Source organism: Cebidichthys violaceus, unplaced genomic scaffold, assembly GCF_023349555.1.
Source record: "Cebidichthys violaceus isolate CVI_PGR_0920_01 unplaced genomic scaffold, fCebVio1.0.p SCAF_7, whole genome shotgun sequence".
In the NCBI taxonomy this organism is placed as follows: Eukaryota; Metazoa; Chordata; class Actinopteri; order Perciformes; family Stichaeidae; genus Cebidichthys; species Cebidichthys violaceus.
The window spans coordinates 17,357,891-17,371,184 of record NW_027176927.1 but is presented as its reverse complement, the minus strand read 5'-3'; the positions used below and the strand labels follow the sequence as shown (position 1 = coordinate 17,371,184).

At 45.7% G+C, this 13,294-nt stretch overlaps 2 protein-coding genes across 5 annotated transcripts; one reads left to right on the top strand and one right to left on the bottom strand.

Annotated features, from left to right (window-relative positions):
- Positions 1 to 3,179: 3,179 nt before the first annotated feature.
- On the bottom strand, positions 3,180 to 9,052 carry elovl4a (ELOVL fatty acid elongase 4a). Of its 3 annotated transcripts, none has more exons than XM_068735732.1 (8): positions 8,836 to 9,052; positions 8,348 to 8,646; positions 7,381 to 7,463; positions 6,867 to 7,054; positions 6,671 to 6,751; positions 6,032 to 6,203; positions 5,420 to 5,547; positions 3,180 to 5,254 (listed from the first exon to the last, which is right to left on the bottom strand). In XM_068735732.1, exons 3-8 carry the CDS (start codon positions 7,445 to 7,447, stop codon positions 4,934 to 4,936), a joined length of 957 nt encoding a protein of 318 aa, XP_068591833.1. In that variant the 5' UTR covers positions 7,448 to 7,463; positions 8,348 to 8,646; positions 8,836 to 9,052; the 3' UTR covers positions 3,180 to 4,933. The 3 variants fall into 3 exon arrangements, with proteins under 3 accessions (XP_068591833.1, XP_068591834.1, XP_068591835.1); XM_068735733.1 differs by having other exon boundaries at positions 8,848 to 9,035; XM_068735734.1 differs by lacking the exons at positions 8,348 to 8,646; positions 8,836 to 9,052 and adding an exon at positions 7,620 to 7,799.
- Positions 9,053 to 9,466: 414 nt separating this feature from the next.
- On the top strand, positions 9,467 to 11,722 carry prelid3a (PRELI domain containing 3A). 2 transcript variants are annotated; one of them, XR_011105336.1, is made up of 7 exons: positions 9,467 to 9,628; positions 9,974 to 10,142; positions 10,269 to 10,358; positions 10,898 to 10,968; positions 11,040 to 11,137; positions 11,363 to 11,439; positions 11,583 to 11,722. XR_011105336.1 is itself a non-coding variant. In XM_068735735.1 (7 exons), exons 1-6 carry the CDS (start codon positions 9,597 to 9,599, stop codon positions 11,432 to 11,434), a joined length of 537 nt encoding a protein of 178 aa, XP_068591836.1. In that variant the 5' UTR covers positions 9,467 to 9,596; the 3' UTR covers positions 11,435 to 11,439; positions 11,583 to 11,722. The 2 variants fall into 2 exon arrangements, 1 of the variants encoding a protein (XP_068591836.1); XM_068735735.1 differs by having other exon boundaries at positions 11,040 to 11,142.
- Positions 11,723 to 13,294: the final 1,572 nt, after the last annotated feature.

The following is a 13,294-nucleotide window of genomic DNA, read 5'->3' as shown; positions in this document are numbered from 1 at the left end:
TGTCTACATTCACCTTGCGTTCAGTCATTTGAATTGACCTTCAGTGTGTGGATTTAAATCGACCTTTAGGGAGGCTGTGTCTGTTCCAAAGTTGTACAATATGTTTTATTTTCCAAAGGCACAGCATCTCACTCTGTGACAACATCCAACAGCTGTCATTGAAATACAGCATATGCATCAAGAATTTAACTCGTTCAGGAAGTGTGATCATCATGTTTCTATGTTATTGATTGTTGGCTGCTGCGAATCATTTGTCAAACTCTTCGGTGTTTGGATTTGGGGGACTGGGCCTATAGCTTAACGTTGACGAGGGATCAATCACACATCATGTGACACGTCATTTGGTTTCATGTTGGAGGTTTTCCAGTGGAAACGGTTACTGAGGAGCATCTATTCTGTTTGGAAGCAGTCCCAGCGCTCATGGGTTCCTCATACACTCGAGTCATCTTCACTGTGATTGAATTATACCGCAGCGGGCCAGACCCAGACCCAGACCCAGACCCTGGCCCTGTGCCTATACAGATAAAGCAAACACGGCCATCTGAAATGGCTCCTGGTCGTTGAACAATACACTGCAAAGGAGGCAGACTGGTGCTGCATGCACCATCCTGTGTGAGGAGAGTGTAGGCCTAAGTTTGCAGACGTGAATTGAAAGCTAGGATTTTCCCTGCTCTGGAAGTTTTAGGGGATGGATTCCAGCTTCTGTCGAGGCTTCAGTAACCACAGCTCTTAGCCCCCCCCCCCCCCCGTGCAATCCATTTGCTTCTGTCACTGCAGGCTCTCACAACACTACATCTTGATCCATTCAGAATTAAGACCGCTCTCTGTTGTAATCACAACTTAATTGCCAGACAACATGTCGCAGGGCCAATCAGACAGTTTTGGAGAAGAATTATAATCCATCTCCTCTGAAACGGGATAACAGATGTTCGGGGTCTTGCGCTCCCTTTCACAGTGACACACATTCACCACGTCCCCCACCGATCCTCTCCTTCTGCCCCAGGACTATTCAATCATTAGCCTGCATTAAAGTGACAGATGTCTGCTTCACGGAGGCTCCCATGTGGTTCTTTGTCTGGTGTAAAAAACAAAAGAAGGTAATGTTCGGTTTGGAAAGTGTCATTTAATGCGCTGAGAAGACATCAGTTTCTTTAATTATCATCGTAGTTTGAATTTATTACATTTAATCTGACGATTTAAATCACAACATGAATGAATGTATGAATCCATTTGGATGCTGGATTGAATCTCCTTATCTGGTCTTTATTAATTATTAATCAATGTTGCACTTTATCTCATCCCATCACAGGAAAAGACTTGATATGAGTGTGTGTGTGTGTGTGTGTGTGTGTGTGTGTGTGTGTGTGTGTGTGTGTGTGTGTGTGTGTGTGTGTGTGTGAGGAACTAATGAACTACCATCTAAAAATATCACCCTCATTCACTCCACACTCCCACGTCTCTCTCTCGTTCTCACTCTCTCTATTCTTCACAAACACCCGTCCCCGGGGTCGTCACTGTAGCACCATGTGTGGACGGGGATCCCAGAGTCAATCAAGTCGTTCTTCTGCAAAAGAAAAAGCATCAGGGCGCCAAATAGATATTTAAAAACAGATATCGTCATTGCATTAGAATAATGGCATGTCATTGAAACGGTAATGACAGATCACACGTCTTTGAATCCTTGTGTGAGGTTAGCAGTGGAGCTTCGTGGAGCTTCGTGAAGCTCGTGTCTTATTGGTGAAATACGTTTTTTTCCCCATGCGGCATAACAAACACGCCGGTCTCAGGGGATCGTGTTCCCTTTGCACAGATACAGACACACACACACACACACACACACACACACACACACACACACACACACACACACACGTTGATGTGGCCCTTTGAATCCTCTCAGCAGTGGACACAAGAACATATACTTCACATATTTGGATCCAGCACTCATGCTCTATTTAATGTGCCGTGTGGAGACACAGACAAGAGTGACATCATTCGGTTTTATCCAAGACCACCATTTAAACACACTAGATCGACTGACATACGACTGAAGACAGTAATGAGATTACACTAATAAAACTAACTCACAACACATGAACTGGCATACAAATCTGCACATTAAGGTTGTTATGAAATATGTGTGATGGCTTATTTTCTAAAAGCACTGCGGGGCGTTTCAGTGCCAATGAAAATGCAGCGTCTATAAATCACGTGTCCTTTAGAAACCTCGTTCACAGAGACACAATGGCAGAGATGTGCCCAGCAGGAGGGACTCGGGGACAGGGCTGAAGACGTGGGACATGTTGCTGAGGAGGCCACAGTGTTCTGCTGCAGAGCTGTGAAATGATGGAATAACACCAACCATCCATGTAATACCCCTCTGCTAGTGGAGGCCTCCCACTCACGAACTCTGCGGGGGGTTGCACACACACACACACACACACACACACACACACACACACACACACACACACACAAATAAAACCTCCCCCACACACACACACACACACACAAGCACTGAAACACCGTTTAATAGTTTATTGCTGGTGCTGTTTCCCACATAGACCACAGCTGATTCAGTGGGTGGGGGCAGTGGGTGGAGAGGGGTCAGACAGCTGCTGTGTACCGTTACCATGGATACCTTTGTCTGAAATCGTCACAATGGGAGGAGCATTCCGGGACGGGATGAGCTGTGGTATAAATTGAATGTTAAGAGGTTTCTAGAGGCGACCAAACAGAGATTCACCTCCGTCACAGTTATTATCTTTATTATCAAGCATCATATGACTCATGACGTGGCACACATGACCCCACCCTGTACTGGAAACACACTGCTATACCGCTGCAGATTCTGATGCGTATTCATCATAAATATGGAGTATGGAAAACTGGTAAAGCAGTAAAGGACACATATTTTACACAAGCGTCTCTGATTTGGCGGTTTAGCTTAAACAATTGTGGAATAAGTATTCAAGTTATGTGCTTAAGTAAACGTAGCAATGCCACAATGTCAAACTTTGGTGCCCTCTAGTGTTGGAAACCCACTCTGCACGCGTGTTACCATTATTGTCTTTTCACACCACCAATCAAACAACACAGAGAACGCAAAACAATGTAAGTTACTGTTAAATACCCATTGATAGTTACTGCATTTAAATGAAGTGAGAAGAGGAAGCATGTTGAACAGGCATTCAGTTTAATTGAACTTGAAGAGAGTTGAAAGTAAAAAACAACAGAAGCAGTGTGGACACATAAACCTCAGAGCCAACAGGCTGGGGACATTCCCAAATGCGCAGTGTACAAAATATCACAATGTAATATGTACAACACAAAAAGAACACAAATGCACAGACAAGCACTCTCAGGAACATGAACATTGTATTTACACAAAGATAAATACATAAAAAATCAATAAATAACATCAAAATGCACTGATGAATGATGACATGATTTAGACTCTATATACTACAGGCAGAGCAGTTATTCTTCAGCGTGGGATAACATACAAAGTCACCATAGAGGTTCAGCTCCTTGTGTATAAATCATACCTTCTATACTTTGAAATCCAAATGTTCCCCTGATGAATGTACATTCAAGCCAGATCAGGACAGACGCTGAGTCTGAACACATAGACACTAACAGATATTTGATTGAATATGGGAAGAGATGGTGCTCAAGGTAGGCTCAGTTAACTGGATTATAACCCGGCCGTTGCTTCTGAATCCTCCACCACCACTCCTTTGATCGGCACACAACATTTTCACCAGCATGTCAAGACAAACAACAACGTCGGGTATAATAGAAAAAGACGGGAAAACATCTGCAGAGACGGGACTCCACCAGCTTCTCTGTCAAAACGGGGGAACGTTGATATAATCGTCAGAGCCGCCATTCCTCTGGATGATATTCATCACGTGTCAAAGCTTTACATACAAGTAGGGATATATAAAACCTGCTGTGGTTATATACAGAAATAGAAAATCTAAGTTGTAACCTCCTATGAGATACAGTTGATGATTATTCTATCACAAACCAGCGCTGGAACAATCCCATCCCGTTCTCAAAGGATTAGAAATCTATCATTTCTATTTCTATGTGCATCTCACCTCTGGATGCTGATTCGTTCCCCTTGTTTAGAATGCACCTGTGCAGTAACCGCTGACAGCTCAAAGGTGACTGGCGGCTGACTCCACGACTTGAAAGGAATCAGAAAGAATAAGACGAGTGTGTGTTCACTGAGAAGAGGAGGACTGCCGAGGTGTCAATTCAGTAAACAGGAACTGTAAACTTAAGTGTCTCTCACGTGACATCGATAACAACGTGACCACGACGAGGTCAAAATGACATGATACTGTACATCATCATCATCATCATCATCATCATCATCGTCTGTAAAGGTGAACAACAACAACAACGAAAAGGGTGAGCTGAAATATAAACGCACATGTTTGTGTGTGTGGTGTGTATTCCTGTCTCCATACAGCAGTAACAATATGAATGCTTTAGAATCTAGCAGCTCAGGAACATTTGATGGAGCTTTCCCAGCATGCCATGTGGTCTTGGTTTCCTTTCCAGGCTCAGTTGTAAGTAGCTGAAAGTCACTTTTTGAACCAGCTCTACGGTCCGTGGCACCACCATAAAGAGAAGGAATACTAAGATCTGTCCCCAACCACACACCACTGTACTTTAGGTTACTCATGACCTTTAACACCTCTCACTAACGAAATGAGCCTCTCTCAACACAAGCCTGTCTCACAATGTATCTACAACAACTCAGCTCATGGCTTAAATAAACACATCACACCTTAACGCATCCGTCCGTCTAACTCTTGCTCAAATGAAGTCTTTCATGTTTTAGCGCTATCAACCCAGAACCCAAAGTAAGGCCCTACCTCACCTCCGCCTCTCTCTGGCTCCTCCTCCTCCTCCTCCTCTAATCTCTTTTAGCTCTTCCTTTCCTCTTTCTCCTCCCAGAGTTCTCCTGGGGCTTCTCCTCTTTGCTCCCCGCCACCGCCGCTCCGTTGGCGGCCTTGCTGAGCCCGTTGAGGGTCCCGTTAGAGAGGGCCTTGCCCCCTTTGGAGGAGGAGGCGTCACGCCTGGGCTGTTGGCGGCGGTAGGTCTGGTAGTAGAAGTTGCCGAAGAGGACGATGAAGGTGATGGCGTAGCAGATGAGGGAGTAGTGCATCCAGTGGGGGAAGTCGCAGTCGACGTAGAGGGACAAGGCCGTGTGGCCGATGGTGACGTGGAACTGGACCTGAGACACAAAGAAGGACCATCGCGTTACTGTCTCACTGTCTCACACCTGTCTCACACCTTTAAACCTGAGAGTCGTTGTTTCAGAGCGTAAAACGTGACGTGAGATCAACCTTCAGGAACACATTTGTATTCAAGTCAGCCGCACAGTGAGGCGACATCTCACCATCTGGACGATGGTCAAGTACTTCTTCCACCACAGGTACTTTTGGATCTTAGGTCCACAGGAGGCCAGGCCATAATACAGATACATCAAGACGTGGATGGCTGCGTTCATGTGGGCCCCAAAGAACGCTGCAAGTGACAGGAAATTCAAACCTTGATATTAGCGTTGCCACGCTGACTGTGGCGCTAGAACACAATTCTATTGCACAGATGAACACTTCATTGTACTTTTATTTCACATTTAAGGACAATAATGCTATTCAGTGTACATAGCGAGGAATTGTGAATACTTTTCCAGCCGCATTAACACACAAAGATTACGTAACAAAAAAATGATTTGGCAAATTGTCCACCGTGATGGATTATGTATTAACGTCTCTGTAAGATGTGTGTTGTGCTGTGGGTGATTGTGACACAAAGACTCTCCCTTCTGTCTTATTACCAAAGCTGCTCAGTAAGAAAGGATCAGGAGCAAAACACAAAACATGATCAAGTCCGCTCAGTCCAACAACACATGCTCATTTGATCTGGAGCTGAAGGAAGTAGGGCGTAAAGATGTATTAAATTAGAGGTAAAGTAGGCGTAGGACTCCTCTGTAGCACGAGCTACTCACACTGTCCTCCTGCCACCCACTTGATGCCGATCCACCAGAGAGTGAACATGGTGCAGTGGTGGTAGACATGCAAGAACGTAACCTGGTTGAATTTTTTCCTCAGGATGAAAAACACCGTGTCCAGATACTCGATGCCCTTAGAGATGAAATACCACCACAGAGCTCCTGCCACCTGTCTCAGGGCAGAACGTGAGAAATGGGTTGATGGGAGAGGACAGGAGGAAGGAAAGAGAAACCAACAGAGACAGTCAGAGAAGTAGAGGAGGAGTTCACTTGGACTCTCATTTCAAACTTGTTCCACACACACACTCGCACTTCCTTGAGGGAATAGTTTCAATTCTTTGTGTTTCTATTCTATCCACCATCTTAAGCTCAGGGTCACCTGACACCGATTGACTGTCAGATGTGTTTCTACGTCATGCAGCAGTAGTACTGAACACCTTCCAGCTCGCTCTGTTTCTAATAACAGGAACACGGTCCAAACGAGCGGATGCTGCTCATGTTTCTAAAACCCCCCTGAAAGTGAAGCCTCCCTCTGGCACGCAGACGAGGATGTTTCTTCATCATCTGAGCACAGAAGAGCACTAAAGCAGTCCATTGTGATAACGTTCCCTTTTTCATTTAACACAAAACACTCACCCTGACTTCATTGGGGTCCTCTGAATAGTCCACCGGTTGACAGATGTAGCTGTAGCTCGCTGACCGCGCTGCCATGAACAGCTAAAGAATCAAGAGAATACATCAAGAATCAGCGACAGAACAACAAAGGCAGAGAGGCACAGAGAGGCCGGAAGCTGGATAAGGTTAGTCTGAACTCTAGTTCACAGCTACCTACCTCTTTAAAGATGAAGAAGTTGAGAAAGACCATGCTGAAGTTGTAGACAATGAGGGTTTTGCGGAGCTGGAAGGGCTCCCTGTTCTTCATGTATTTGGGCCCCAGCCAGAGGAACAGCAGGTAGGAGGTGCTGATGGCCAGCGTGGGCAGGGGGTTGTCCATCAGAGGCCATTTCGCCACTCGCTTGTCTGTGGGACAGATGTTCCCACAGCATTACGTAACTACTCTTCAGGTTCGTTACAGCATTACAGCGTGGGTTCAAGAGGAGTGCAGGTCAGATGCAATAGACCAGAGGTGACCTGTCTGGAGGTCAATTTGATGTAGTTTATTGGTGACGGAGAAGACACACTGAGAACATATTGCTGTATGTTTCATGTCCAGGCACATACACACCGTCCATTGACTGACTCACTGCAGGAAAAACCACCTACCAGTAGACATCAACTTCAGTATTCAGCTACTTGTAAAACACCATTTCTCCCAAAAAGACCTGACCACAACACCAGACTGTTACCTGCAATGGTTAGGGTCCATTTGTAGAACTCTATGGTGTCGTTAATGAAGTGTGTGACTATCTCCATGGCTGCGTCCGATCACCTGAAATGAAAGAGGCAGACGTGAGAACGGAGACCTCTGAAACCTCAGCTTGAACCCTAGCCACGCTATTTTTATAATAACAATAATAATAATAACACGTTTAAATGATCGCTCATTAAATAGTATGGAGCTGTAAGAGAAACGAAGCCAGGCTACCGGGAGGCCGGTGTGAAGCCGGTAGGAGCCCGTGGCCCCGGGCCGTGATGGATGGTCTATAGGCTCCATTGCGCACAAAGGCTGGGAGCACCGGCCGGCGGAGCGCGTGTGTCAGCAGATTTTTTGGCGTGAAGCACGTCCACCAGCCAACCTGGTGGTCCTTATAATGTGTGTGTGTGTGTGTGGGGGGGGGGGGGGGGGCTCGTGCCCCACTTTCACATTGAAATGGGTCATCTCCTATACAGTGCCAGACTGACGCATATGTTGATAAGTGTGATTGAATGATCCCTAAAAAGATGACGCCCCCCCCCCCCCACTCTCTCTCTCTCTCGCGCGCCTGGAGCGGATCAAGCGCTGCTGCAGCATCTGCCTCAGTCCTGCACGCGCTGTCCGCATAAACTACTATGGAAATAAACCGTGCATCACTGTCAACATAATAAAAAACCAAAATGAACCGAATGTTGCGTGTTCCTAAGAGGCTCAGGTAAATATATCGACAGTAGGATTATGAACTGAATCTGAATGACACATTTTTTGCAATCTGCAGTATGCAGTCCGGCCTTCAGCTGGGAGCCTGCATGAGCAGTCCCATCAGCAAGATGATTTTTCACAAATGCCTGATCTGTTACGGTGATGGACGATAGACTGGTCTCACATCACGACGTATCACCGATCCCGAGCTATCGACATCTCGTATTGTGCTCCGTGCAAATGAAGACGCGTCTTACCTCACCGTGTCGGTGCTTTAAAAAAAACAAAAAAAATCCGTCTAAAATGACATTCAACGCAAGGTCACGCGGTGCGCGTTATTCCGGGCGGATCGACTGCGCGTGTTCTCCGTGAGCTGGTGAACTGTCCCGCATCCAGGGAGAAATCAACGGGCCGCTGAAGGAACGGCGATGGCATCAATCTGTCGGTAAGGGACCACACGAGGCTCCGCTGCGCGTCCGCTTCCCCGAGTCCTCGTCTGATCGCTCACACACCCGCGTCCAGCCGCAGAGAAGACACCGCACACTTCCGATCGCACCTTCAAAATAAAAAGAATGCTGGTTTTCCTTAAAGCACAGAAATGACCATAAACATCAATTAAATATGATTGATGATAAGAACAAAACATTGTTTAAATAATGGTAACGTTCATCTTATGCTATTGTTAATATCAATAATCATTCATCAACTTTAAGTGAGTTTGTTAGTTTAAATAATGATTGTTTACGTCATCCTTTACGTCATGTACTGCAGCAGCTGGAGCTCGTGTGCTAACGACTCTTCTCTCAGCCTTTTATGTGGATGTCATGCTTGCTTTATTCTGTCTTCATGCAGCTCCGCTCCTTTCCACTTCACCGGGAGGATGGGGAAGATGCTAAGCGCATGCGCACAGATGGAGTCGAGTCGGTCAACCAGAGATAGGCAGGAAGAGCATTGGTTTTGACCTCAAAATAAAACAACAATAAACGTAAAAATGTACACATCAAACACGAGTCAGCACCGCAGTAACATGGACTGTATATCAAACTGTATATTGTTTCTAAATCCATAGGCTCTACGTGTTTATCAGACATGCTAAGGCTGAGGGCGACAGGTCATTAAATGGGTTTTATTTTGAAATTCCTGACCAGAATCCTGCATCTCACTCTGTCGGGCTTGACGTTTGGTGGCTCCGCTGTTGCACCGGCTCCTCTCTTGTCCCGTACTGCACGAGCTGGTTGTTTTAAATCCATAAATCAGCCTACATGTTGTCCCCCAGCTGGTCCTGTGACGCGGGGATCAGAAGAGCGCATTGTGCAATCTTTACGCACGGCTGATGCGAGAGATGCGAACTCCGGACTCACTTCATTGACGTCGTGAGCTCCATCATAGGCCCTGCGCTCTTAATACCGACGCTAGTTCCTCTTATGGAGGCGGTCCGGTGAAACGTAGTGTCGGATCACGGAGGGTTTCTCAGCAGCGATCAGGGGAAGAGTCGTCTAGTGAAAAATGAAGATTTGGAGCACGGAGCATGTTTTCAGGTTGGTTTATTGACGTATTGTTGTAAGGCGGAGTGGGCTGGTCCGTCGGTTGAATACATCTGAATTTAATTAAACTCTGAAGCTCACTACTGTCTGATCGTGGTCAGTTCATTCCAACTGCTCTATATGATGATGACTGTGATCATTTGACGTCAGCAGACAGCCTCCCGTCACAGTTATGTCCCAGGAAAGCGCATCAGGACAAATAAAGTGCATCAACAAGCCTGAACGGGAGATCATGCAAACATATTCATACACACTCAGTCTATCAAAAAGTCAGCCAACAGACAACATTGACATGTTTCTTCCCATTTTCATATTATGTTGTACTGTTTTTGTGCGCAGTTACCCATGGGAGACGGTGATCAAGGCTGCCATGAGGAAGTACCCGAACCCCATGAACCCGAACGTGGTCGGGGTGGACGTGCTGGACCGCAGTGTGGATACAGAGGGACGCCTGCACAGCCACAGACTCCTCAGCACGGAGTGGGGCCTCCCGGGCATTGTGCGAGCGGTCAGTCATCAACACACACACACACACACACACACACACACACACACACACACACAGATGTATTCACGTCCACATACACAGATCAAGCGACATGTGTGCTCATTTCACTGTACTTCCTGTGCGTAGATACTGGGAACCAACTACACGCAGACGTATGTGAAGGAACACTCCATAGTGGACCCAGAGGAGAAAAAGATGGAGCTGTGCTCAACAAATGTAAGTTCACACTGAGTCCGTCCTCCCGCCACGCCCTTCAATCAGCATCAGCTGATCAGCTGCACAGTGCACGTATTACTTAGAGCACTAACCGGTTAGAGCACTAACCATATTACTTATAGCACTAACTGTTTCTCTTGTTTCTGTACTTTGGCTCTGAGTTATGCTCTGCTTCAGGCTCTTAGATGCTTGTTTGGAAAAGGAAATGTACTTATGACTTCTGGTGACTAGTAGTTCTTTTGATTACCAATGTTGATCCACTTATTGTAAGTCGCTTTGGATAAAAGCGTCTGCTAAATGACTGTAATGTAATGTAATGTAATGCATGTAGCGATGTAACTGTGTAATCACCTACGTGATAATGCACCAAAACGTGCTGCTTTTGTGTTCATAAATGATACATAACAAGCAATAATTCACAGGAAACACTATGGTGTGTTGATATAGTAATTGTTGCGTCCAAATAAATAGTGTGCACTTCCAATATTCCATGTGAGTATCCCAGAAATAAGGAAATCCAAATCAATGTTCTCCTCCAGATCACTCTCACCAACCTGATTTCGGTGGACGAGAGGCTTCTTTACAGACCACACCCAGACAACCCAGAGGTGTAAGTACAATTCATTCAACTTCATGTCATTTCTGAAAACTCACCCTCATCCTCCCTCCCTCCCTCCTCAGCACCATCCTGACCCAGGAGGCCATCATCACAGTCAAGGGAGTGAGTCTAAGCAGTTACCTGGAGGGGATGATGGCGAGGAGAATGTCGGCTAACGCCAGTAAGGTAACACAAAATATGAAGAGTGCGCGTGTATTCATACACTTCTTTCATCCCTTGCATGTACTCTGAAGTTACAAAAGTATTGCGGATGATTTCCTTGCATGCCTTCTAACTGGGCCTCTGCTGTCTCTGCAGTTTCATTGCGTGTCTCCTGGACCCACAGGCAGAAGTGTTCGGCCTTTGACTGCTCTTTAATCTTCTGTTTCTCCGTGTGGATCTGTAGGGCTGGGATGCTATTGAGTGGATTATTCAGAACTCTGAACGAGAGAACGTACCTCTCTGTGACATTTACTAACTCTGGTAACTCTTCTCTCCTTGCTCTTCTTCACAACCTTCAGTCTTGTTCTCTCGAAACAGCAAGAATCATATATATATATATTTATACTGTATTTGTGTGTGCATGTGTCACGTATCGCTCAGCGCTCATTTCTTTGCATACGCAGGACTGCAGTTCTACAGCGACGACTACTTTACGCGCTTCACACCTCATAAACCGCCGGGGGATTCTCAGCATCTCGGGATCCTCTGCGGCCGGTACTCATATCGCCATGCACTGAAAACTAAGACTACAGAGCAAGTCCGGAAGGCGTTGCTTAACGCTGACTCGGCAAACGACGGTTCTCATCAAGGCGAGCGGGTGCGAACGGGACAGCGTCCGTCCAGCTCCACTGCTGAATACATCCACGGTTTGACATTCAAGGCGGCGGCTGTCGACACCGTGAGCCCACCGGACTTCACTGGTTTGAATACAGCATCAGGACCACACATTTCCTTTGCTCTCATGTCACATCTCGGCATACCGTGGAGGAGATGCAGCACCTACATGTGCACATCTTTAAGGAAACAAGGTATGGTATAACGGCAATATGCGAAGAAAAACAACCCGTCACAACTTTTATTTGAACTGATTTAGTTTCTCAGTGGCGACTCCTATGGCGAGAGTTTTTACAGTTTTTACTGGTGCTTATTATGTGTTTTAATAAGACGCACAAGCTGTAGATGGTATGTTTGCATGATATCAATTTGAAAAAGAGGTAAAAAAGACCAACAATGTAGTAGCCAGATATACATTTGCTATGCAGCTTTAGATGGAAATGCACCGTTAACATGACCTTCTGTATCTTTTATTATTAAGTATACAGTGTTTTTCATTTCTTAAAATCAGGGCAATATTGCCTTAAACCAGCAGATTTGTAACTGGGTTCACGAGGACGATGCGGAGGACATGTTTGGCTTCTGTGATCAGTGCAGTAAAACGTTAGGCTGACTGTCTTTTTAAATGGCCTTACATTGCGCCCGTGTGTTACTGCTTCGGTAATCATTCATGCCGTTACCAGTCGAAGCAGGGCGGCGCTGTTTGAGCAACGCTGCAGTGGCAGACGCACACAACTACCAAGTAAAATGAATTTACAGATTTGTAGAACTATTATTTAAAAATGATTACACTGTTCATATTGTCTGAATGTCATGCTGAAAGTTTCATTTGCTTTTTAAATGTGTTTTTTTTACTTCAACTGTTACTGCTGCAACAATTAAAACAAAAATGACATTTTGAAACTTGTAGACAGTCTGTTGTTCAGGCAGCGCAATGTTCGACTACCTAGTGTGATTATACAGCCGTCCAATCAACACGGACTACCCCAGAGTGCTTCGTGGTTTAAAGACAGTGCAGAGGCCGCTGTGGCAGAGAAACGTCTTCTACTTTCATCAGAGCCTCGGTGATTCATCATCATCATCATCATCATCATCAAGTACCGTTTCACTCAGGAATGACCAGTGATGAACATCTGAGGCAGAGGAAACATCATCTCTCATGAAGATAGCTAGAGTCCTGATGACAAAGCACAACTCACTCCTAGATCTTTTTATAAACTACTAGCATGCACTTCATCATTTCTCCAATAGAGGGCATCATTCTTCCATTAGCAGCAGTCAGGCTTCCTGCTCAAGAAGTGTGTGCGTGTGCGTGTGTGTGTGTGCGTGTGCGCTGAGAAGAGTCACATTAAGATGACTACACAGAAGTGAGCAGCGGTCAGGTGATTTTCTTGTATTTATTCAACAGAACATAAACAGAACACATTGCATAGCATGTACATCAGTCCTCACTGTGGTAGAGGAACGTCCGGGTCAAACTGCACCTTAATACCAACATTCC